Here is a 24,773-nt window from a genome sequence, read left to right on the forward strand (position 1 = left end):
TTACTATTCTCCCTGTTGTAACAGGTATGCATATAATTATTGGTTATATTATCATGTTTTTCAATTACTAACATGAAAAACTGATCAACACTTAAGTTCGAATATGAACCCAACCAGGTTTTACCACAGTTCGGGTGGTGGGATTTCCCAAAACAGGAGTAGGGGGACTTGGGCTACCTAGATTTGTATTCGATCACGGGCATATGAGGTCGTCTTTTGTTATTGGGTTAATCCAGGTAGCCAAAATTTATTCGTTAATCGTTAAGTAACATAAAAATCACGATTGTAAGCGTGCAATGGTATCATCCGTGATAAAGGCATCCATTGCCATCACGGATACCCATTCTCCGTGCTCTTTGCATACTTTTCACCCTCCCCAATCGCATTCGAAATAAATTGTTGAGATGGAACACAATTGCCTTTAATTTGATCGCATTCAAAATTTGGTTTTATGACAGTGGGCTGTTATTTAAGACCAGCCCACATTTGAAGTTTGGAACTCTGCACTTGTGTTTCAATCAGCAGTTCAGCACACTCACTAGTTTAGTGTAGTCAGGCTCGTATAAACCTAACGGGTTCCATTTATTTCTGTTTATATCTTTTTTTTAAACTCCTAATTTACAAAATGTTCCCCAACACTCCCAACTTTTAACATATTTTCTTCTGCACTCCCGGAGTACCGAAACACTCACAGAAATAAATGGAACCCGTTAGGTTTATACGAGCCTGACTACAAAACCCCCGATTTTAAAATCCAAAAAACAGAGATAATGATGGCGACGGTGTTTGTGTGTGTGTGTCAGAGATGATGATGGCGGTGCACTTACCATAAAAGCAAAGAGAAACACGGGGTCGGCCGAAGATGGTGATGATAGCAGGGCAGTGGTAGGGTAAGGCGGTGACCTCAGATCTAGTAGCGAGGGTAAGTAAGACAGTGATGGTGACAGATTCTTTCGTTGGGGTCTTCGATGGCGGTGGTTGTTGGCAGAGAGGTGGGTCGCGGTGGTGGCAGGGAAGCGGGGGTGCTGGTTGGGTGGAGAATGATGTGAAATATATAATAAATTAAAATTTTGATTTTATCACTTGAACTTTGGAAAAATGACATTTTTTGTCCCAAACACAAACGAAGTTAGTGTCTCGTTACTCCGGGAGTGCCAAAAGAAAATATGTTAAAAGTTAGAAGTGTTGGGAAACATTTCGTAAGCTGGGAGTGTTATCTACCAATGGGTTAAAGTTGAAAGTATTTAAAACCAATATCCTTTTTTAAATGTGCTTTTATGTATTTTAGGTATTTTTATGCCAAAATTGAAAAGTTAAAAATATGTTAGCCTAGCTTAAACACAATATAATAATATCTTAATCTAGACTCTAGTATTAATATAAAATAAATACGAATAGTTTTTTTTTCATGTTAATAGCATGAACACTGGCCGCTTTTGCGAATACATGTGTCATGTTTGAGTTTTTTTAAAACTTTTGGGTTCGTGCAAGGTATAACCCACCAACCTACATGGCCGTCTATAGGGAAAGCGAAATGAAGCCAAGGCGTTAGGCCTCCAATTTACAAAACAAAAATAATAATTATACATTTGTATTTTGGGACTTGGATTAGTGTGTGTGATTTGAGTGGCGTTTAACTGAATTAGATCTGAGAATGTGTAAGAAACTGCATTACTTATTTCTATAGAGTGAAAGCAAGATAACTTTTTACAAAAACCATGTTAATAAACATCGTTTTAGGCCTTCAAAGAGGTTGAGCCGGTCTTGCCAACCTGTAACATGACCTTTTTAACAAGCCTGGTTGGAGTGTAATGCTATAATATAAAATTAAAGATTTTTTTTAATTGATTTACTTTAAAATATAATTAAAATTAAAGTTTTGTGGACTAGCTGACTGAGTTATTATTTGACGACCATCTATTTTACATCAATGTAAATACTCGGGGACCAAATCCCTAACTATGTATATACTACTAGTTTGATCCTTCCGTGTTACGGGGGTTTATTCAAGTTTTGTTTTAATTGTTTTGCTATTAAATAATGATTTATTTTATTTTTTAACGTAGTTTAGTTTTAATTTAATACATATATATTAGTTATTATATTTTTTAGCGTTTGAGTTTTTCAATTGAGATGTGTAGGCTTTTTAGATTTTTAACGAACAAACATGTAGTTGACAATGGTGGGTAGTATCGGAAGTTAACCGACGATGAAGATGATAGACCAGCAACAGAGAACATGTAAAAGAGATGAATCAAATTAGGGTTTAAAGATAGTGTTTACCAATAAATGAGATCTTATAACCCATTTGAGGGCTATTAGGGTTTGGTAAGACCCATAACCCGTGTAAATTATTCTTTGATGATTAAGGGGTTATTTCACAAATAAATGAGATATTATAACCCGTTTAGGAGTTATCCGGGTTTGGTGAGACCCATGACGCACAAAAATTATTGTTTGATTATGAAAGAGTTTCATAAATATATGAGATGTTATAACCCATTTAAAAACTATCTGAGTTTGGTAAGACCCATACCCGTTAATTCGGATCAAATGCATGAGAAACCTCAATTTAGAAATCAAGCAATATGGTGTCTCTAAAGAATGTGGGAAACAACCTGAGAGCGACACACAGGATTTCATGATAGACAATTATATAGATAGTTAGATATGAATCATTTTAGTAATTTAGTTTAGAATTAAAAAAACGATTTAACGCACACAATATTTGAATCTACACATAATCTTTTAACTTGACATGATTTAACATCATAAATAAAATAGAAGTATTAAGTTAAACCCTCACTTTCAAACTCGATTCCTCTCAAGATATAGTACTGAGAATATATATATATATATATCAATCAATCGTATCCAGTGAAGTCCCACCAACAGCAAAGCTACATGTAAGGTCTGGAAAGGGTGGGATGTAGGCACACTGTACCTCTATCCAAAGGGATAAAGAGGTGGCTTCCAGAGATACCCTCAGCTCTAAAGTACATATGTATGAAGCAGTACAAATGAAGCTAAAGTTCAACAATTATACTAGTAATAATAATAATAATAATAATAATAATAATAATAATAATGGGAAGAATATACTAATACTATATATATGTGACCAAAATAAGGTAAATAGAAACCTTAAGGAATTCCTTTCTCCCTAAAAATCCTTAACTTTAATAGTACTGCCGAATATGCTAATACATATATACGTTAACATATATAAAATGTAGTAATGTAAAATAACACTAACATCAAGCATATCACTTCAACTTTAAAAGTACATTGACCCAGACTAGCAAGTTTGTGGTATCACCGAGTATTGTGATTGGTTATGAGAGAAAACGAAGAAAGCTTAAGATGTATGTAACTATACACGAAACTAATGAAAACCAATTTGCAACCGAAAACTAAAATAGCTTAAACCAAACAAAACTAATAGTTTGGTTTTATGTTTTTGTAAGCACTAGATTTTAGGTTTGATTTAGTTGCTTTTTTTGTAATTAAAATCAAACTAAGCCGACTTTATAGATTTTCATTTTTATTTTGAATGTTAACTTACAGAAAATTTAGTAAATAGTATAACCCAAATATTGCTCAACTGAATAATAATCAATACTTAACAAAAATATTTAAACCTAAATTCATGATATTGAGCCAACTTTTTAGCCTAAAAACTTCAAGCTAAAATAGTAAAATCAAAACAAACCGTCTTTAAAATGTCAAAAACCAAATTTTCGACTCCAAAATAAACTCAAATTGGTCTTTTATTTGAATCACTTACATCACTTAATGCACAACTCAACTTATCTCAAAACACTAAACGGTCATGAAAACACTAGAACATCATAGTGACAGAAGTTCGTTAAGAAACATGCAAACTTTCTAGTCTTCATATCAGGTCAAACCTTGGATGCAAGTTTTGGCTCGGACTCGTTGACTTTTTTAGATTCAAACTTATCAATAGCTACTTGAAGCTCATCTGAACCACCAACCGCTCTCATGGTGTAAAAGTACACCCCAAATACAAATCCGGTCAAACCACCTGCAACCACCAGATTCTTAGTCTTCGGTGCCAGACTCCCAAATCCCGCCATCTAACTCGAACAATAATCTTAACCTACATAGAATTCAACACGGCCATCAAAAATCTGTGAATCACTTAACACAAATAAATACACTGCGTAGAATTAAAGTATACATGAAAACCTTCATTCATATATCAGATGTGACCCCGCTTGTTAGCTAGCTAAAGGTGGCAATTTTAATCTATTTGTTATGTTTTCCCTTTTACTCTATTTACAATCTTAACTAATAGCCAATTTGTCTTTTCTCCAACAATAAACGGGTCACTCTAGGCTTACCGAATGAACACGAAATGGGCATGTTTGTGTTCGTTCATTTAACCTAACCGAGCAAACGATTACACAAACAATTAACAAAACAGGGTTGGCTTTCTTGTACGTGTTCATTCATTAAGAAAGCGAGTGTGTTTGTTTGTTAATAGTATTAAAGAACGAGTCAGGAACGAACAGAGTTATATATGCTTGACCTAAAAATTTAATAAAGCTAGACTAAATTGTAAGAGATGGTATTCTAATTTTATAAAAAAAAACTAAATTGTAATGAGTCAAAATACCTTATATAAACAAACATAAATGAACGAACGAATCATGCTTTCATATTCTACGTTCAACTAAATGAAAAAAATTATGTTCATGTTTGTCCGTTTTATTAAAAAAAATGAACATTCTGTTGCATGATTCATGAACGTGCGGTCTATGTATAGGCTTAGGTCACTTACTGTTATGAATTGGCGGTAATTTACTTCAGTTCAATTGGCAAACGAGAAGTTTAAACTTTAAACCATGTATTCTAATTTTTATATTTTTTTCAAATGTAGCATATTGCATTCTAATCACAACAAGACCAATTTGAATTACAAGGGCAAGCGAGAAAAGCAAATGTGATATAATCTATAGGGTACCCATACCATACCAACAGAAGTATGATCTTCCCTATTATAACCTATTGAAGCAGAAATTGTGATTGGTCGACGAGAAGTGCAGACAAAACTTGCAACTCATTTTAGAAACTGAAAAGGAACAATAATATCTAGAAAATGCCTTTGTAAGCAAATTGAAAATACATATAACATGAATCAAATGATACCTAACTTAGAATATAATAGATTATTCATCACATTATCACCATATTAAACACTGGTTGCTGCATATAAACTTGAACATGAATAGTTATACATGTTCTTGTAACATTATTGTTTTGACCAAATTGTCAAGTTTTATAGCAAGATTTGAGCAACTATATATTATTTATTATATAAAAATGCTATTTTGGATAACAGGTAGATGATACTGATGAAAATAAGCAGACAATCAAACATCTTTAATTTGGATTAACGATACCGGTGAAATAGGCAATTACATCAAGTGAAACATTAACAAATAGTAAATTGGTGGGATAATATGAGGAAGGATACGAAAGTGAGAAGTCGAATACCTCAGCGATTCGAAAACCACAACGACTTGATGATTCCTTTTATGCTTCGGCTGGTATACATCAAAAAATAAATCAGAATTCGAATATGTATCCGACCTATTTGAATCGGATAGTTTGGATATCCGAACTATCTGATTTATTAATTTACTACTTTTTTATTTTAATTTGTATAACAAATAGTATTAAGTAACCTTAGATCTTTTCTTAAAACACGTCTCTTCTTAAATCGTTCAGACTTCACTCTCCTCCACAGCTCCACTGCCTTCTTTGTTCATTCCAGTACGTTGACCACATTCCCCCTCCTCTCCTCCACGGAACTCCAGACTCCCATCGTTGACCATGATTTGTGTGTTATTTGGTTGTTTTGTGTTTGGGTTAGTTGGATTTTTGAAAACTGAGATGATGTATGTTTTTTATTATTAAAATAAGCTTTTTTATCAAAATTTTCGGATCTCAAATTCGCTATCTGATCGGATATTCAAAATTTTGGACTCGGAATCAAATACTGAAAACCACTATCTGAAATGTCCGGATATTCAAAACTTCGGTATCCAGTTTGGAATAATGCTACTTATCAGGGTGTTAGGGGTATCTTCGGGTACCCCTGGTTTTGAAAAAGCAACCAACAATTCGTGTTCATCAATGGCTTTTAAAATCAGGTTCCATCACCCTAATGGTTTAAGGGTGTGTTTTGTTTTTTTATGTTTATTTTAACGGTGATGACAAATTCGTGGTTAGTGGTATGTCCATACCTCACACGGAATTTCAACCATCCATCGTTAGTTTGATGCTCGAGACTGACGCCAACCTGTTCCAAGAGAAAATTGGCTCGTAAAATCCAGTGACTTGACTATGACTTGAGAGCTCATTGGCAACCCATGTTAATGGCAAAGTGAAGTGTGTTAGTTTTATAAATATCTAAAAGCGACATTTGACATGACATTCTTTCATTGATCCATTTATCTCCAACATCCTCCATTAGTTGTTAACATATAAAGTTGTAAGGTGATCATATGAATAATATTATTACATTTAAGTTTATTAAATTACCTTTTATTTTCGCGCTGCAAGGTAGGATTTCACTAAAAAAACTCTTTCATAATTAATTAGATAACTGTAAGGAAGTTTAATTTATAAAACTAGTGTGTCTTAAAACTTATTAGAAATCCATAGGTGTCCTCTTGAGAAGGGTCAGAGGTTCTGTTTGGGTTTCTTTTAAGTATCTATTTTACAATACCAATTTCATAACTATTATTTTCCAACTATTTGATAAACTGAAACTTTGGGGATTCCAGCCTAGGTGTTTTTTTTCATCATCATCTGAGTCAGTCAACCTTATTTATCTTGTGTTTTAATATTTGCTTTTTCTTAATTGGTTGTTTTTATTAGTTAATATTAATTAAATTAAAATCCCCCCTTTTAATAATTATAAAATAAATAGTCGTGTCATTCAGTTGAGTCGAATTAGTTAATATACGTAATTTAAAAAGTCTTGTGAGTTCGATATCCGGACTTACTTAGTTATACAAGAGTCAAATAGTTAACTTGTTGGTCAGTAGTTTAGTCGAGTTTTAAAAAGTCTAGAGTATTACTTAGTGTATAGTTTAGTGTAATTTAGTTAATAATTATTTAAAAGAACCTATTATTGTGTTTAACATCGTGTATTTGTCACATAAACATATGAATTGTGGATGAAATAGTACGTGAAAATGAGTTATGTTTACCCTACGTATGACTTTTGTATACATATTTCATCCACGAAGTTTAGAGATGAATAAAACAAAATTCATAACATATCTTAAATAGGACATGTTTGGGATTGAGTTTGGAAAATGTTTATTGGTTACTGGTGTTTTTAAAAAATAAATAAGTTAAAATGTGTTTAACAATTATAAAAATCTTTTTTGTTTTAGCTTTTATGAAAGGTTAATAAACAATTTCAAAAGCCCCGTAATCTTTGCTTTTCAAAATGGTTTTTTTTTAAAAAAGAAATAAGCCAATAAGCAGTTTTCAAACGCAATCTCAAACTTGCTCATAATACAAAAAAAATAAGGTCAGTATAAATCAGTGATATTTTGTAATTAACTGTGATTCAAGCATATTGAAGCCAATGTTGTAAAAACCGCTAGTCGTTAGTCGAGCGATAGGATGAGAACTATTGATTAATCAGGAAAGCAATGCCTAGTTGAGATTTTTACAACACTGAAGCTCTAAAGAACAAGAAAACCGATGCTCATTTCTAGTTTTAGTTGGTTCATAAGGCTAGTCAGGATAGTTGTTGAACCCCGCTGGATAATTTATCAAAAGTCCATAGCACAACTTGTACACATCGAAAGACAATCCTTTTTAAACGAACAAGTGGACCCATCCATACTAGACCTAATTCTATCCTCTCAGATATCATCTATGTAATTTTTTTTTGTTATGAAAATAATGAGGCAAATGAAATAAAAACGTGTAGAAATAAATTAAGAAAACACAAAACGAGTAAGATGATCATCAAATAATATATTTAATTTAACAAACACACACGACCGGCCGGTTTCACCGTCACCGCCACAAACCGAACCGAAGGAATTTGTATCCGATTGACACCTAACAAAATTTCAATTTTCTACCCTATCTCCATTCTCATTCCAAATCACGCTTTCTTCCTTCCTTCCAAGGTATTAATCCTCATCTTCATATCATTTCTCGATACTATTTGGTTTTAGGATGTTAATTTTATTTGTACGAATGAATATTTGAGCAAGTTGTATTCTTAGGACCCTAACTGGGTTTGATCCGGATCGGGTCACCCGTAGCAAGTTCTTTTCATTTTGCACTTTGCAGACTAAAATCACGTTAGGGTTTGAACATTGAGTAATACAGCAACACAACTAAACATAGATTAAACTTTTACAGGTATTATTCAGTTACTGCTATGTTATCAATAAAGTCAACTTCAAAGGCTGTGAGACAGTTCACTGCATCCAAAACCGTCTGCAGACGGTTAATGAGGTGTTTACAGAACAAACCTGAATTGGAAAATAGACCTATTAAAACTGTTGGGACTATTGAAACGTTACCGTTTTTTTCTCAAACGGTTGTTGCTACTATTCCTTTCTCGTTGCAAAATAATGTGTCCTCGGGTGTTATTGTTCAGAGGAGGGGATTTTTGGGATGTGGTGATGGAGATGAAGGAAGTAATGTCTTGTCAAAAATTCACGAGGAGAAGCGTATTATGGGGTAATTAGTCGTTTTTGTGTTTAATATGTTTTAGTTCTTGTAAGTAAACTAGTAACCATTAGGTTATAGGGTTGTAAACCGAATGAATAAAAACAAGGCTTTGTTTGTTTGACGTTAATTGAACAATCAAATGACCAGAAACACTTCAACGAATGGAAAATGAGCGCGCTTGTGTCCATTCGTTAAGAAATTGAACGTGTTCGTATTCGTTCATTTAAGTTAAATTGAACAAACGACTACAAATAGTTAAACGAACGGATTATCTTGTTCGTTAAGAAAATGAGTGTGTTCGTTCATTTTACTTCAACTAAACAAACAAGCGACCACCGACCACGAACACTTAATCAAACGTATTTTTGTTTTGTGTTCGTTTGTTAAAAAAATGAACGTGTTCCGTGTTCCTTTGTTTAGTTTTGATCAAACAAACACACGACCACGAACGGTTAATAATGGAAACTGAGTGTGTACATGTTTGTTCGTTTTACCTTTAACCGAACACCCTTACGATCACAAACTATTAAACAGGCGGATTTTCATTTTGTGTTCGTTTGTTAAGAAAATGAACATGCTCATGTTTGTTTATGTTCGCTTGTTAGTAAACAAACAACTCACAAACACAAATGCACATATAAACTAATACCAATTAAAGGTACACTTGAACATCCAAACTAAAGTCTAAAAAATATTATCATCATTACATCCAAGATTTCAAAAGTTAACATAGATATCTTAACAAAGGATCTTAAAGTATGAAATCAAGTGGATTTTAATTTAATAGTAGTAATAAATAAATTTTAATGATTATTTAAACAAACAAACGTAATGAACATTCACGAACATAAAAAAACAAACCAGGCATGAGTTCGTTTGTTTAATTAAACAAAAGTTGGTGTTTATGTTCGTTCGTTTATTAAATGAATGAACGTAAATGAACAAACATAAATCAAGGTCCGCGAACGTAAATTAGCGTGCTGGAAGTGAGTTTGTTTCTTTAATCAATGGAACAAAAAGTTGTGTCCATGTTCGTTTACATTCGATCTGGTTTATTACAGATATTCTCCAGAGCAATTATTTGCAGTAGTTGCTGCTGTAGACATGTATCAGGATTTCCTTCCATGGTGTCAACGTTCGGATATAGTTAAACGTCATTCAGATTTGTCTTTTGATGCTGAGCTGGAAATTGGTTTTAAATTTCTTCTTGAAAGCTATGTATCGCATGTGCAGTTGGTTAAACCGAAGATGGTAAAGGTGAGCGTTTTTCTTGTATATTTAAATCAACAAATGCTTGTAATCGGTTTTAATATATTTTGTTACAATTGCAGACGACTTCATCACAAAGCAGCCTTTTTGATCACTTGATAAACGTTTGGGAGTTTAATCCTGGACCTGTTCCAGGAACATGTGATCTTCATTTTTTTGTGGATTTTAAGTTCCAGTCACCGTTGTATTCGCAGGTAATAATCATTTTGCAAACCCGACACAATTATTATAATTAGTATTATTAGTATTATTATTGTTATTGTTATTATTATTATTATTATTATCTTAATATCTAAATATGATAAGTTGTGATTTGCAGATGGCATCAATGTTTTTTAAGGAAGTGGTAACTCGAATAGTTAGTTCTTTCGACGACCGTTGTCGTCTGATATACGGGCCTGGGGTCTCGGTTCATGGAAATGCTATTGAACGAAACGCGTGACAAGTTAATTGGTAAAAGTATTGCGTTAACCACCATGTGGTGTGGTACATTTGTTCGTTTTTTTTTACGAATATCCATCACTTGTATGTTTACAATTTGTTGATGGATGTGCTAAAAAAACCACAAATCAGCATTTCAATTACTTTATAGATGGAAATTTGAACTGAGAAAAATACCCATGATTCTGGTTTTAAGATTTAAGAAGCCTGTTTGTTGCATGTAAATGATTTAGTTAATGTTTTCTATTTAGATTTATTCCCTATGTAGTTCGTTGTTCCACAAATAAAAGGTATTCGATCAAACCGACTGAACCTTTTAAACAAAAGTGATCACCCGTTGAGCCTGCTTGACCAAGGGCTTGGTTTTAGTAGTTCAGCATATGTATATAGCGAAATCGAAAGAACTGTCCAAGTTGAAGACGTTTGACGGTTCGATCCCTGCTTTGGGATGGTTTAACGGTATGATGTTTTATGTACTGATAATGTTTATTTGATTGTGTATCTCTGTACAAATTAAAGATTTAGACATTTTGAGTGAAGATGCCGTTTAACCTTTATTCATAAAAACTGTTTCAACCATGAAAACATCCATCCATCCATCCCTAGCTAGTTACAACCCTAACCGGCCATGTTTTACAGCTTCCAACCAACATGCAAAGAGAGACAACATGAGCATATGATACAACAAAGAACCAACATATTTTGTACAATAATAAACCAAACCAAACCAAACCAAAACAATACTCAAGAACTCTTATGCGAACTCGACTTTTTCTTCCCAACAAACATCAACGAAAACTTCGGCATGAACCTCTTCTTCTTAAACAACCCCTTTATACTAGTCGACTTCCCGATGAGACTCATGTGGCTCTTACTCTTACTGTTACTTTTACCTTCCGACCTCGAAACACTAGATTCCGCAACATCATCCGATTCCCGGTCATCCTGAGTGTTCGGGTTCAAATCATGACTCTCACCATTCCGTTTGTTAAGCTCGCTCTCTATATTCGCCTTTGACTCTTTAGCCATTTCCGCCTTTTGCAATGCAACACTTAAAGCTTCTTTTCGGGCAGCGATTTCTGAGTTCAACTCTGTAAGTTTATTCAAACTCTCCATTTCCGCCTCTTTTGCTTCGTCTATTTGGGCCGTGGCTTCCGCAACTCGTTTATTAGCTGCTTCCTCCGCGTCGTGGGCCCGTTTGGTTAACTCATAATATTCTACTAACGTGATCGTGATCCCGCCTTTCGAGTCGCGTTTTGTACCTCGGGCTGACTCGCTCTCGTGTAACGCGCTAATCGCTCCTAAAGCTAACTTTTCTTGAGCTCGTGCGGCTTCGATTTCCTTCTTGGTTTTAGTGAGTTGACTTGATAGTTGACTCGCCTCGTTTTTCGATTGATTCGCCGCTTCTCTCGCTTTTTTCAACACCAAACGGGCCCCCTCCGCAAACAACTTAGCATTTTCGGTTTCTTCATTTGCTTTTTGTAACCGTGTCGGGAGGTCCGCAAGCTTTTCCTGGGCTTCTTTTTCTCGCCTCCGAATCTCATCGAGTTCTAACCGGGCCCGTTTGATCTCGGTTTCAAGGTTCACAACCGCTCCCGCACCTAACCCTTTTTGCTTTCGTATACTCGTTAAAACTTGTTTTTCACTCTCGAGTTGCGCATTTAACGACTTGGCCACGGTTTTCAAACTCACAATCTCTTCGGTCACTTTCTCGATGTTTTGGTGGACTTCGTCAAGATTCTTCTTCGCAACCGCGACACCCGACTGTACATCTTTTCGCGTAAACTTCTCATTCTCGTGTTTTTCGGGTATCTTTCCTTGCATATAAACCGCGAGTTCATCTTTCAAACTACGAAGCAAGCGAGAGGCGCTTTCGAGCTTTGACTTCAACTCTTCGGTCAACACGATCTCGTGCTTGACTTTGACTAACTCGGCCTCGGTTTTCTTCAGCTCAAGATCCAAATCCAACAGCTCTTGATCCCGCTCATTGACTTCTTGAACCCAGTGTTCTTCGACTTCCAAATGCGAAACATGAATCGACTCGATCGATTCTTTCGTTGTTATTAGCTGGATAGCTAAGTTTTCAACTTCTGACTCGAGTTCTTTAGCTACAGACACTTCTTCTCGGGCTTTCTCAATCGCAAAGTCCCGTTCGGATATTAATGTTTCATAATCTTTACGGGTTTCTTGGAGCTCGGTTCTGGCAGCTATAAGTTGAGAGGCTGCGGTTTGGTGGCGGGCTTTGGCGACTTCAAGTTGGGTTTTGGCTGCAACGCTTGATTCGCTGGTGATTCCTTGTTCGAGTTCTTGGAGGCGTAGTTGGGCGAGTTCAGAGTCTTGTTTGGCTTGGCGCTCTTCGGTTTGTGCTCGTTCTAGGTGCAGGCTGAGTTCTTGGAGTAGCCGTTTTGTGTTGTCGAGGTGTTTTAGAGCTTCTTGTTTCGCTTGTTCGGCTAACTTGGATTTTTGTTTGAATATGGGGATCTCCTCTTGGGCTTTTTCGAGTTCTTGTTCGATGAACTTGCGTCTCTGCGTAAGCCCACAAGATTTTAACGTTAATATTTGCAGTTTTCGTATTAAAACTATTGAGAAAATCATGAAAATAACCATCTTTCTGAATGTATGATGCATGACATTAATTTTCCCATGAATGCAAACATAAATGCATACATATGATATATGGCAATGCATCTATCACGGACAGAGGTAAGGTAAGGTTTATCTTCATATATCACACTTGTATGTAATGCTTAAAATGAAAACCATCAAATGACCGGGTTAAAAGTTGCGCAAAGTGTATTGAAACTTGGCTCAGTATAGTTTTTCTAATCATATTTTATGGATCAGATAATAAAATGAAACATAAAGTTTTTGGAGTCTTAACAGGATCAGGCTTTCTATCCCCTAGGATAAATAAAGGTAAGGTTTATCTTCATCACACTCTCCTTAACCCTATATTGGATCCTATCAATAACGCTGCTATAAGTTAATGTATGTCAGTAAAAAAACACAATGCCAATAGCATGATATATTAAAAAAAAAAGTGAAATTAAAGATATATACCTCATTTGTTTGAGCTCTATGAGCTTTCCAGTCGGCGATGGCACCAAACTTGGCAACCGCGTCTCTAACCGATTCAAAAGGTGCGTTTGTATCAATCTTCGAGCCACACTTGTCAAGGTGTTTATCTGAAGCAGTTTTGACTAGATGATTGGGAGAAACGCGGACATCAAAACAACCTGAAGATGAATCATTTGGAGAAACACGAACATCGAAACGTCCTGAAGATGAACCATTTGGAGAAATACGAACATCAAAACGTCCTGAAGATGAATCTGGAGTTAAAAATGAATCCTCACTGCCAACATCAGAGGAGCTTTCATCACCAGGATTTGCATCCATTCCAATTCCAGTACTAATATTAGAAACCAAGAGTATCTGAAAAAATAGTCATTTCATTTGGAGCCCGATCGAACACGACATAAAATCATGAGATGAATTCACGTACGTACCCGGAGTCAAATCCAGAAGCGTATTACAAAACCCCTCTGGATTTTGGCCCCCGAAACTCCAACAAATCCACTGCATAACAAAATTGGAATCAATTATATACGGGAATGAAAAACAGATATCATAATACAAATAAAATTTACCTCCGGATGAAGAAAATTTTGAAATTTTACGAGTCTGAATGAAGAAGAATCAAAGGATTTGCATATCGAAATTACCAAGGGGGTTGAATGACATTGTGTGATTTTTTTCACCACAACGTAATCTGAGAGGCGGGCCTGATTTCTCATAAATTTCCATTTCTTAGTCTATTTTTAGATGAATATTTTTGTGATTTTTTTTGATTTTGAGCAGGTTGGTGACAAGAATTGACTATATTACCCTTTTTAGAGTATGGGAGTGTAGGTAAGACCAAGGGGCCTGGTATCGACAAACCGTTTTAGTATTGAATTATAAAATAAATGATAATGAAACGCGGCTTTACAATTGAATATGAAACTAAAATTACTTACTCATTTTGTCATCCTTTCATAACCATATTCCCGTTGTCAACAATCATACTAAAACAATACAAAAGAAAGTTTTGAGGAGTAAAGAGTCGATTAATACCGAATACGTCTACTCTTCATGCCCCCATGACATGACAACGTTATCCAGTCCAACGGTTTCCGAGTAAAACCCATGCTTTGTATTTAAGTATGATTGTTGATGTTGAGATTTTTCTAGAAGTTCCCTTTTCTCTTGTAGTATCATGTTCGTGCTTTGTACGCTTTCTATTCATTTTAATTAGAAAGAAATTGTAGAGTAGGTTTGCGTTTCATGTTCGTTTCAATTTCTGATTAATTTTCGGTAGCTTCAGATGATATGGTTGTTATTGGCGGTTTTGGAGCATTGGGTTATCGGAACTTGGTTTTGGCTTTGAACAGGGTTTGGCTTATTTAACAACCAATTTAGCCAAATTGGTTTGTTTAATAGAGTTTTGTAGAACACCCATGAAGTTTAAGCCTGTGCCAACACTGTGTTTTCCTTTGTCCCACCCCCCCCGCCCCCCATATTTCGTTTAGTCATTCTCATGATAGAAGATAGAAAGGTTTCGATACTGAATACCGATGGACAATTTTTTGTTGGTGAAGATGCATATTGACACGCTACTTTGTCAGAAATATTTGGATGTAGCGTTAGAGAATGGAAAACCGGAAAATATGCCTCAAGCAAATTGGAAGAAGTTAGACAAGAAGGATAGGACGGTAATTATTCTATCGTTGTTGAAGGATGTGATGCTTAACGTCATGAAAGAAACCACAACTTGTAGTATCATGGAGGCACTATCCAACATGTATGAGAAGCCCTCGACAACAAATATGGTCTATCTAATCCTACAAGAATGAAAGAGGGTGGGCTGTTAGTATTTCAATGTAATTGGATTAACTAGTCGACCAATGTAATCATAATAAATATTAAGCAAGTTCGGAATATGCGGAGTGCATGCTTGCTTTAGTTTGTTATGATGTTAGGGCCGAAGCCCCTATCAAACAGAGGTCGCTGCCCCTGGTTGCAGGGTTTTAGGGGCGGCAACCCTTAGAGAGGCCCAAATGGAAGAACACCTAGCTGGGGTTAAGCTGCTTCGTTAAAAATTCATTAGAAAAATTAATTTATGATTGTATCACACATAATCATTAATATTTAATATGGATACATATTTATTAAATTTAAAATTTGAATTATAACTACATAAGGCGGTTATCCTAACCCTAACTACTCTTGCAAATAAATATGACGCCCTATTAAATTGATTGATCTCTACTTCATCTTCCTCATGAAATCAAACTAAATGCTTGTCTCAATTCAGAGTTTTATCCGATTAGAGTAATTTGGAGAACCACCATATTAACTTTTAATCTGAAAGTTATCACATGACTCTTTGAATTATCCAGGTTGCATCCAAAATCCCAAGATGGGTCAATTACAATGCACATGAATAATCTTATTTCGATCTTGGCCCGCTTAGCTTTAGTCGACATTAAGTTTGATGATGAAGTTAAAAACTCCTTTTGTTCTTATCCTCTTTGTCGGAAAGTTGGTTAGGAACAATGATTGCAGTTTGTAGTTCATCTACAGTATTACCTTTGATGGGATCCAAGACCTGATTTTGGGAGACCATTCCAGATGTAGAAGCTTAGATTGATCATCAAGTAATATGTTATTCACAAAGGCTGAGGCAGGGGAAAAAGAAGGAGGCAGTTGGAGCAAAAAAGGAGCCAGTCTAAGACTCGTAAAGATATTGTATGTTTGAATTGTAATGAGACATGACACTTTAGGAATTAGTCTACGAACGATAAGAAAAAGTGAAAGAAGTTAACATCACAGAATAATACTCAGACGATGATGATGCTCTGGTTTATAGTGTGAAGGAAATTTTGATTCCTGGATCATGGATTCCGGTGCTTCATTTCAAGTTACCTACAATAGTGAAACATTGCAGAATTTGAAGGAAGGTTATTTTGGTAAGGTAAGGTTGGCGAACAATGATGTTTTTGATGTTACGAGCAAACATGGATTTAGTTACTTCTGCCGATTCATGGATCTTGAAGGATGTTAGGGTGATTCTAGACTTAAAAAAAATTGTTGATTTCCATTGGGCAGCTAAATGAACAAGGAAATTAGGTTAAATTTGGGAATGAGTAGTGTAAAGTTGTTAAAGGAAGTACTATCATAGCTCAAGGAAGAAAGAGAGGTTTGATTTACATGGTTCGTTTACCGTCTGAGGGAGGGACCACCCCAGTTTAGAAGAAGACCTATGACCAAAGTCTGGCTCATAGAGTCTAATGGGCAGAAGAATGTTCGTTTTACAGGAGATAAATCAAACGATAGAGAGTATATTTAGGTCAAACGAGCTAGGCGATAGATTTGGAAAAAACTAGTTAGGGGTTTTCGTGGCAATAGGAGCACATGTAGTCAGCCAGTCAAAGCTTTACCAAGAGTTACCAAACAATGGATTAAGATAACAAGTATTATTATGGTTAAAGTCATTCCAGAGGATTACCTACTACATATGGAGAGTGTCGTTTGTCATTAGGGCATTTCAAGATTCGACATTTCATACCGATGGGAGCCGATAGGGATTGAGGACGAGTTAGGGAAATTTTAGCCATGACTGATGTGTTAGAGCTCGGGGGAGCTTCAACATGCTTTCTGGTTAATTGATGAGAAGGATGTTGCAACCACGATAGCTGAGGGTATTATAAAGGGTGCGAGTGTAACAACTTCGATTTTTCCACTTAATATTTTTATCCATTACCCGACTCGTTTCGATGTTCGGGAAATTTTACCGATAAAATATCACGTTTATCGAGTCATTATTATTTTAATATTAATGTTTAAATATTTATTTAATTATTAAAACTACTCTGATAAATATTCATTATTAACCCTAAACTAAACTAAACTTTATTCCCCTTTTGTTTCCATCTCTATATTTGAGGGGCCTATTTGCAAAATATGTATTATTAATATATTAAACCCATTTACCACTATACCCACACCCGTTTACCCGTGACTCATATCGCAACCCGTTTACCCATTTGTTATTCTTGGACCACAATCTTCACGTAAACATGGAAATCGATCAATGCATATTGTTATACACTCCATATACGGCCTCACCGACGCTACAATTAGGAAAAAAAGATCCTTGTGATACATATTGATTAATATACAAATCGACCTTAACCTAATTGGGATTATATTTATTCTGTTCACCATAAACCAATTAATTGCGTCTGCACCACCTCTTACCCGTCGCCTTCAAACCCCCCCATGATGAATTAAGTTATATAAACCTCAAATTACCCAGTCTTCATCGGGTTCTAACCGGCCTATGATAACTCTAATTGATCACCATTCTTTAATCTTCTAAGGTAATTGGTTATATAGTTATGATTGTCATCTTATAAGGATCATTAGCCACATGATCAATTGGCCAAACATCCAACGATTTGGCCGACTGATCTTGTTAGGGTTCATAGTGTGAGATGGGTATTTGGCTGTGTGTTTAAAGTTAATCAACTGCGAGTTTATAATCAAATAACACCCTAGCCCAGATGGCTAGGGTGGATGTGTTAAGGTTGTAAGTGGCCGGGCGCGAGTTCGAGCCACCCATAGCCCGTTTTGCCTCTTTGTTGTTTTGAAAATTGTTTTAACTATTATAGTAATTTCATTAAATCATTTAAATTAAATTATAAGTACTATAAATATAATAAATAAATATTATTTAATCAAAAACGACATATTAACTAGTTTTTCCGAACCTTGGTTAAAACCATATATATGTGTGTGTGTGTGTGTATATATATATGGTTTGGATTAAATACAAATGAAATTAACGTGCTAAACGTGAGAATCAAGTAGAGTAATTATATATACAAGTAGAGTAATTATCATAGAGTAATAAATAGAATCAAGTAGAGTAGTTATATATACAAGTAGAGTAATTATCATGTAGTAATTACATAATTGCTCTCTGATGTAATTACATAATTACTCTACTTGATTCTCACGTTTAGCATGTTAATTTCATTTGTATGTTTACCTTCCCTTATATATATATATATATATATATATATATATATATAAGTATTGGTTCTTTTCAGAAGTAAATTTACAGCGAGAAGTGCGAGAAGTAATATTAATTAATCAGAATTTTTCTATTATTATTTTGATTTATTTATATTTAAGGTTATTATGGTCAATTTATCCTAATTCTAATAATGGTAACTTATAATAATTAATATATTTAATATAATTATTTATTATAATCCTAAACAATCCGGTCACTCCATCGTCCCATCAAACTCAATCCCTGTCAAATAGTTACATAAGATATCAGAACTCAATCCCTGTCAAATAGCCACATAATATCCTAAATCAAGATCGTTTCGATTTCGATTACCGATTAATTGTTAACGATGATTCCAATTTCGATTATGAGATTCACCAAGCGTCTGTTATGCCATATATTATTCCGCCCTAAATCAAGATTGTTTCGATTGAACGTCCAGACGATGATACATATATTCTCTATCAGCAACATCAGGTTTATCTCAACTTATTTCTATTAATTTCAGTTTTAATAATTCATTGTGTTTCCCAATTATGTCTATCATAATAATTTAATTTATTAGGGTTTGATTAAATTAATGTGGAGTTTATTGTTCCCGAACGTAACACTGAAGTTTTGTATTGATTTTCAATTACTAAAAAATTAATCTTATATCTTTTTAATGTTAGGGTTGATATTTTGTTATTATTTGTCAAAGATTAATTCATTAATGCATACAGATCATTAACTGAATATACAACCATAAATGGATGACTACCAGTATAAAACTATTGGTTATCCTTAACTTATTATACTCACCTCTTAATTATTATCTTCAGATTACACAAAACACGTAAGTAATATCCTTGTATAAGTATTCCTCTTTATTTTCAATGTTCAATTGCCCTGTTTCTCTCTAATTTGATCTATTAATAGGTGTAATGGAAATTGGATCAAATACACATGTTGGTCAGTCAAGCAGCGTATGGTCTGATGATTATGATGGTAAGTTACCTGGAAGTGTATTGTTATCATGAGTGTAGACATATTCATCTTATTATCTTTAAAAATCCATAGGACTTTGTTGTATTCATTTTCCGTCCTAGCGATATGGTTAAACGTGATTGAATCCATAAAGGATCTGTTGTTATGTGTGTATGTCGTTTCTTATATTTGGATGTAGGTTTGTATGTCATTATGTACGTAGGTGTGTTCGGTTATGTGTATGTTTTCATGTATGGTTGTCCATTTGTGTATGTTCTGTATTTTGTGTAGGTTTGCTAGTCTATATCATATATGTCCATTGTTCCCTTTTTGTCCATCTTTGATGTATGTATGTCCATTTGTTTATGTTCTGTATTGTGTGTATGTGTATATGTTCATACGTATGTGTGTATGTGTTTTCGTATTCATGTCAGTCATCGTTTTATTTCTCTGTATGCATGCATATATATTTCTTTGTGTGTCTGTATATATGTATACCTGTATCTTGTATTTTCATTTCTTTTTGATAAAGTAGCTTACGTTTTTTTTTCTTGCTAATTTGCTTGTGTATAATTATTTTTACACACGTTTACTCTTATGTTAACAGCAGCTACTCATGCTCCTGAGAATGAATCTGTGGTCACAGAGAAACAACCCGTGGTCCCAGAAAATACATCTAAAGATGTTCTTGATCTACAAACCATAGTTACCCTAACTAACGAGACAATACTCAGCCAGTCTGGTGTTCAACAGGGTATGAACCATGAAGGTTAGACTTAATAATGTTAAATGTTACCCGAGCTTCTTTAATGTAATCATTTATTTGTTTTTAATTAGATTTTTTAATTAATAAAAATTGCAGAAGCGGTGCAATACGTGCATCCCAACTGTTGCTACACACCTGATGGTACCAGACAATGGATTCCAGATGTTCCAGATGAGAAACCTTATGTCGGGCTACATTTTAAATCTTGGGATGATGCTTTTAATATGTAAAAGGCTTACGCTGCGAAAGCTGGTTTTGATGTAAGGAAGTCAACCTCAACATGGACAAAGGGTGTTATTTCTCATAAGTACATTGTTTGCAGCAAAGCCGGTAGCCCACGCTGTAAAGATGTGGATACCTTGGAAACTTCATCATCGTCCTCTAAGCGCCGCAACATTAATATCAAAGTTACTGGTTGCAATGCATGTATTAGACTTAAAGTTCCATCAAGCTCCGTGGGGTTCGAGATATATAATTTTTCAGAGGCTCACAATCATGGACTTGTCGATGATTTTAATATGGATCTAACTAGAGGAAGAAGACAACTACAGTTTTCAGACAAGGAATTCATACATTGTCTTCAAACTACGGGTTTCGGTCCAACCGTTGCTCACCGTGTGCAATCATCTTTGAAGGGTGGCCAAAACTTGGTAGCGGGATCAAAGACCGAATTTAAGAACCATGCTCGCAATGTAAGGGGTGTTATTGTTGATGCGAATGCACAAATGATTGTGGATAGATTTAACAACAACATGAGTCATTTGGAGGATTTTTATTTCGAATACAAAGCTGTTGACGGTGTGCTATCGTCAATATTTTGGTCTGACGGCATATCAAGATGCAACTACAACATGTTTGGTGAAGTTTTAGCTTTCGACGCTACATACACTACCAACTGGTAATGATCAGCGTATAATGCTTATTATTAACATGCTTTGTTATTCTTTTGTTAATCAAGTTTTTTGTAACGACAGTTATAACATGATTTTTGTTCCATTCACGGGCGTTGACTGTCACAAGAAATGTGTTACCTTTGGTGCTGGCTTGATACATAATGAGACAATTGACTCTTATAAGTGGTTACTAAATGCTTTTGTAACATCTCATGGCAAGCAGCCGCGGTTGGTGTTGACAGATCAGGACGCAGCAATGAAACAAGCAGTTTCCAATGTTTTGACTGAATCTACACACAGACTGTGCATGTGGCACGTCACAAATAAAATACCCGTTAAGGTATGTATATGCGTTTCATTAGAATGGTCAGCTTCAGTTTTTTGGACCGATGTGTTGATTGCTTTCCTAACATTACATTCTTTTAATTCATCACTGTATTTACCCTTTGCTTTATTTTAATTCAGCATACACACCTATTAGCAACTATAAAATGTTGTTACATTTTAGGATACTTTCAATGCCCAATTCTGTCTCATTATTTTGTACTTACAAATTTATGTTAGCATCATTTCATTAACCTGGTGCGGTGCCTACCGCACCAAACATAGTACTGATTTGATTTTTTTTAAAAGTTGAAGGGCGAGATTCAGGTTAATGAAGAAATCAGATGTCGTGTTAATAAGCTGGTTTGGAATGTATTCATCAAGCCTGAGACGTTTGAGTCCAGATGACATGAATTGATTGACGAGTTCAACTTAAGCGAAAACAAATAGTTGAAAGACATGTTTGCTATTAGGGATAGTTGGGTACCCGCTTACTTTAGAGAGTTGCCAATGTGTTGTTTGATGAAGACTACATCTCGGTGTGAGAGTTTAAATTCACAATTCAAAGTTTATTCTAGCCATGGAAACAACCTTGTTCAATTCATGAACTGTTTTGATATGGCTTTGAATGCTCAGCGACATGTGCAACGCGAACTACAGAATGATACCACAACAAAGAGACCGCCAATAGAGACCCGTTTGCCAATTGAGCGCCATGCATCCTATGTCTACACTATAACAATTTTCAAATAGGTTAAGAAAGAGATTACAAAGGGACTTTATCACTACGCCCGTTCTCGTCTTGAGACAAAAGACGGACTAAACATTCACTACATCAATCACAAAGACAAAAGGAATGGTTTAGTTGGTGAATTTAAGGTTCGTATTTTTTCACCAAAAAAACAATGTTTAGGATTATCGTTTACATAATTCAATTTCGTTTACTATTCACCCTTTTTTTATAATGTATTTTGCAGGTGTGTCACAATCCCAATGATGATACGTTTTCATGTTCCTGTAAGGGTTTCACTCGTATTGGTTACCTGTGTAGACACATCTTCAAAGTCTTCCAAATCGAGCTAATAGATGAAATCCCGGAAAAGTACATCCCAAAACGGTGGAGGAGTGACGTCCTACCATCGTCACTTTTCAAGATTGAATCAAGATACGGTGTCCCGGTCGATGACAGGTCTAAACTAAGGCAACAGTTTTTGTCTTTGGCCAATCAATGCGCGGACCGGGCACGCGGTAACATAGAACTTCTTCAGTCCCTGGTCGACCAAATGAAACAAATGAAGAACAACATATGGGAAAAGATTCCTATAGAACCGTCTTATAATAGCAAGTCTGCCATAATTGAAGATTTGGTTGGATACAAAATACCCCCAAAAGTCACAATAACTCCACCGACAAGGATTAGAAATAAGGGTTCTGGTTCTCGCAAGCGCAAGATAGGTCCCGGGGAGAAGGCAAAAAAAAATACAAGAAACCAAAAAGGTTCTGCAAAAAATGTAACAAACATGTTCATGGCCACGACTCACGCAACCATGAGAAAGTTATGCTACTGAAGGAACAAAAACGCAAAGAGAGGGAGCAAAGGCGAAAAAACAGGGACCAAAAGAGAAAAGAAAAGGTTGCAATGATGGAGGAACAGGGAAGGGAATATGTGGAAAGTGACGAGATGGGTAGACACGTCTGAAACAGACTCATCTGACGATTCTGATGACAGCAGTGACACCCAACCGAGTTCTCATGAATGAAAGTGTTTTTGCTTACTTTTTTCCTTTTATATTTTACGGACCTTAGCCTTTGTCTTTATCATTTTTGTTTAATAAATGATAGTTTTCTTCATAAGTTTATATTTTTTTTATCAATTACCGATGCACACACCCATCATTAAATTTTCAATTCTGAACAAATCTTCAATATGTTTGTATGTTGCTCTCATTCGATGCACGAACGTTGGTTTATCTCAATAACACCCGTGGTTAACAAACGAATTTCTAAACGAAGATGTATATCAACTTCTATACAAATTGCATCAGAATATGTGTGTGTATAACTTAATATCTAGGTGTGTATGTATGTTCAAAACACTTCACAAACTTTGTATCACAACGATTTTTTAACCCGGGTAAATACAGATTTAGACTAGCCTCGGGGTTAACAGCCCTTGTGTACGCAGTCCGTGCATACCTAATCTGTTTTTCACATACGTATGTACGTAGCCATTAGCTATTAGCAACATCTCGTTAACTATGGTACGCTTGACTCTCGGTACGCAGTGCCATATGAACACCAGTTGTTCACCATGAATGTTATGACCTGGATCAGTGTGTATAACCATGTGTACATACTTTCCTTTAGAAAGTTAATGTGTTTATCCATATATTTGCTAGTCTTTAATTGATCAACAAATTTTGTAAAACTTAGTGTTTGCACTTATAAACGTATGTACCCATGTAAGTCGCAAGGTATGTTTAACTCTGCTTGTACTTACGACAACTTCAGCGGTAGGCGCCAACATATGCTTTCACATGACATACAGTGCAACTGCTTGTATGCACGTACGAACACACGTGTTCACGAACGTGCACACGTAACTCTAACAAACTTCTGCATACATACTTTTGACCACGCGCGTTAATACTTATCTGTACGCGCGTTCACATTCACATTGTACGTATCTACACCCCCACGATTTCACTTACATCCGTGGGTGTGTACGTCCATATACTAACGTTCTCGTCAGTACGCATATACACCAGTCATGTGTACGCATATACACGATTGCACTCACATGATCTACCAACGTACACTTACATCTTGGTCCATACGGCTCAAATCCATGTGTCTTAAACAATCTCATTGGACTAAGAAAATACTTGCTTCCACGCATGTGTCTCTATTCACGTGTGGTCCGACCATGTAACCACGTGAACCAACACACAGTTGTTCCCTACTCGCCTTTGCCATGTATCAATCACGGTTTAATGGTGACGCCGCTAACGGTGGGTAGCATGTCTCCACTAGCACGTGACCACGCGGCTTATTATGTTGGCACATATGTTTGGGTGGTCTCTGGTTAGGTTTTGTAGGAATGAAACGCACCTGCACCGCTTTTTAAACATGAACACACAACCAACTTCACACACTTCTAAAATCACTTATACTTTCACACAATTTATGCTAACATAATAACTTCATAACGTAGACCGATTACATTACCCAAACACAAAATCCTGGCTAA

The 24,773-nt window shown here is 35.4% G+C and overlaps 2 protein-coding genes and 2 pseudogenes across 3 annotated transcripts; 2 read left to right on the forward strand and 2 right to left on the reverse strand.

Moving 5' to 3' along the window:
• Nucleotides 1–3,667: 3,667 nt before the first annotated feature.
• Nucleotides 3,668–4,148, reverse strand: LOC143594838 (uncharacterized). The gene has a single exon (XM_077074048.1). The coding sequence runs from the start codon at nucleotides 4,098–4,100 to the stop codon at nucleotides 3,906–3,908; it is 195 nt and encodes a 64-aa protein (XP_076930163.1). The 5' UTR covers nucleotides 4,101–4,148; the 3' UTR covers nucleotides 3,668–3,905.
• Nucleotides 4,149–8,175: 4,027 nt separating this feature from the next.
• LOC143594839 (uncharacterized) lies at nucleotides 8,176–10,602 on the forward strand. Its single transcript, XM_077074049.1, has 5 exons — nucleotides 8,176–8,189; nucleotides 8,428–8,751; nucleotides 9,804–9,999; nucleotides 10,074–10,205; nucleotides 10,331–10,602. The coding sequence occupies exons 2-5, from the start codon at nucleotides 8,447–8,449 to the stop codon at nucleotides 10,451–10,453; spliced, it is 756 nt and encodes a 251-aa protein (XP_076930164.1). The 5' UTR covers nucleotides 8,176–8,189; nucleotides 8,428–8,446; the 3' UTR covers nucleotides 10,454–10,602.
• Nucleotides 10,603–11,101: 499 nt separating this feature from the next.
• On the reverse strand, nucleotides 11,102–13,851 carry LOC143594836 (protein WEAK CHLOROPLAST MOVEMENT UNDER BLUE LIGHT-like 1 pseudogene; annotated as a pseudogene).
• Nucleotides 13,852–15,068: 1,217 nt separating this feature from the next.
• On the forward strand, nucleotides 15,069–24,301 carry LOC143594837 (protein FAR1-RELATED SEQUENCE 5-like; annotated as a pseudogene). The gene is made up of 8 exons (XR_013146414.1): nucleotides 15,069–15,206; nucleotides 16,364–16,454; nucleotides 19,493–19,561; nucleotides 20,148–20,309; nucleotides 20,403–21,204; nucleotides 21,281–21,539; nucleotides 21,833–22,402; nucleotides 22,501–24,301. The product of XR_013146414.1 is annotated as a protein FAR1-RELATED SEQUENCE 5-like (transcript).
• The last annotated feature ends 472 nt before the right edge of the window (nucleotides 24,302–24,773 follow it).

This window comes from Bidens hawaiensis, unplaced genomic scaffold, assembly GCF_021521415.1.
Source record: "Bidens hawaiensis isolate Kalapana, Puna unplaced genomic scaffold, B.hawaiensis_p1.1 tig00044231_1, whole genome shotgun sequence".
NCBI classification, from domain to species: Eukaryota; Viridiplantae; Streptophyta; class Magnoliopsida; order Asterales; family Asteraceae; genus Bidens; species Bidens hawaiensis.

Bases quoted from the DNA above. Each gene is read 5' to 3' on its own strand.
- LOC143594838 (XM_077074048.1), bottom strand. From the start codon at position 4,100: ATGGCGGGATTTGGGAGTCTGGCACCGAAGACTAAGAATCTGGTGGTT.
- LOC143594839 (XM_077074049.1), top strand. From the start codon at position 8,447: ATGTTATCAATAAAGTCAACTTCAAAGGCTGTGAGACAGTTCACTGCA. The intron at 8,752-9,803 runs GTAATTAGTCGT...GGTTTATTACAG, and splicing joins GAGGAGAAGCGTATTATGGG to ATATTCTCCAGAGCAATTAT. The intron at 10,206-10,330 runs GTAATAATCATT...TGTGATTTGCAG, and splicing joins AGTCACCGTTGTATTCGCAG to ATGGCATCAATGTTTTTTAA.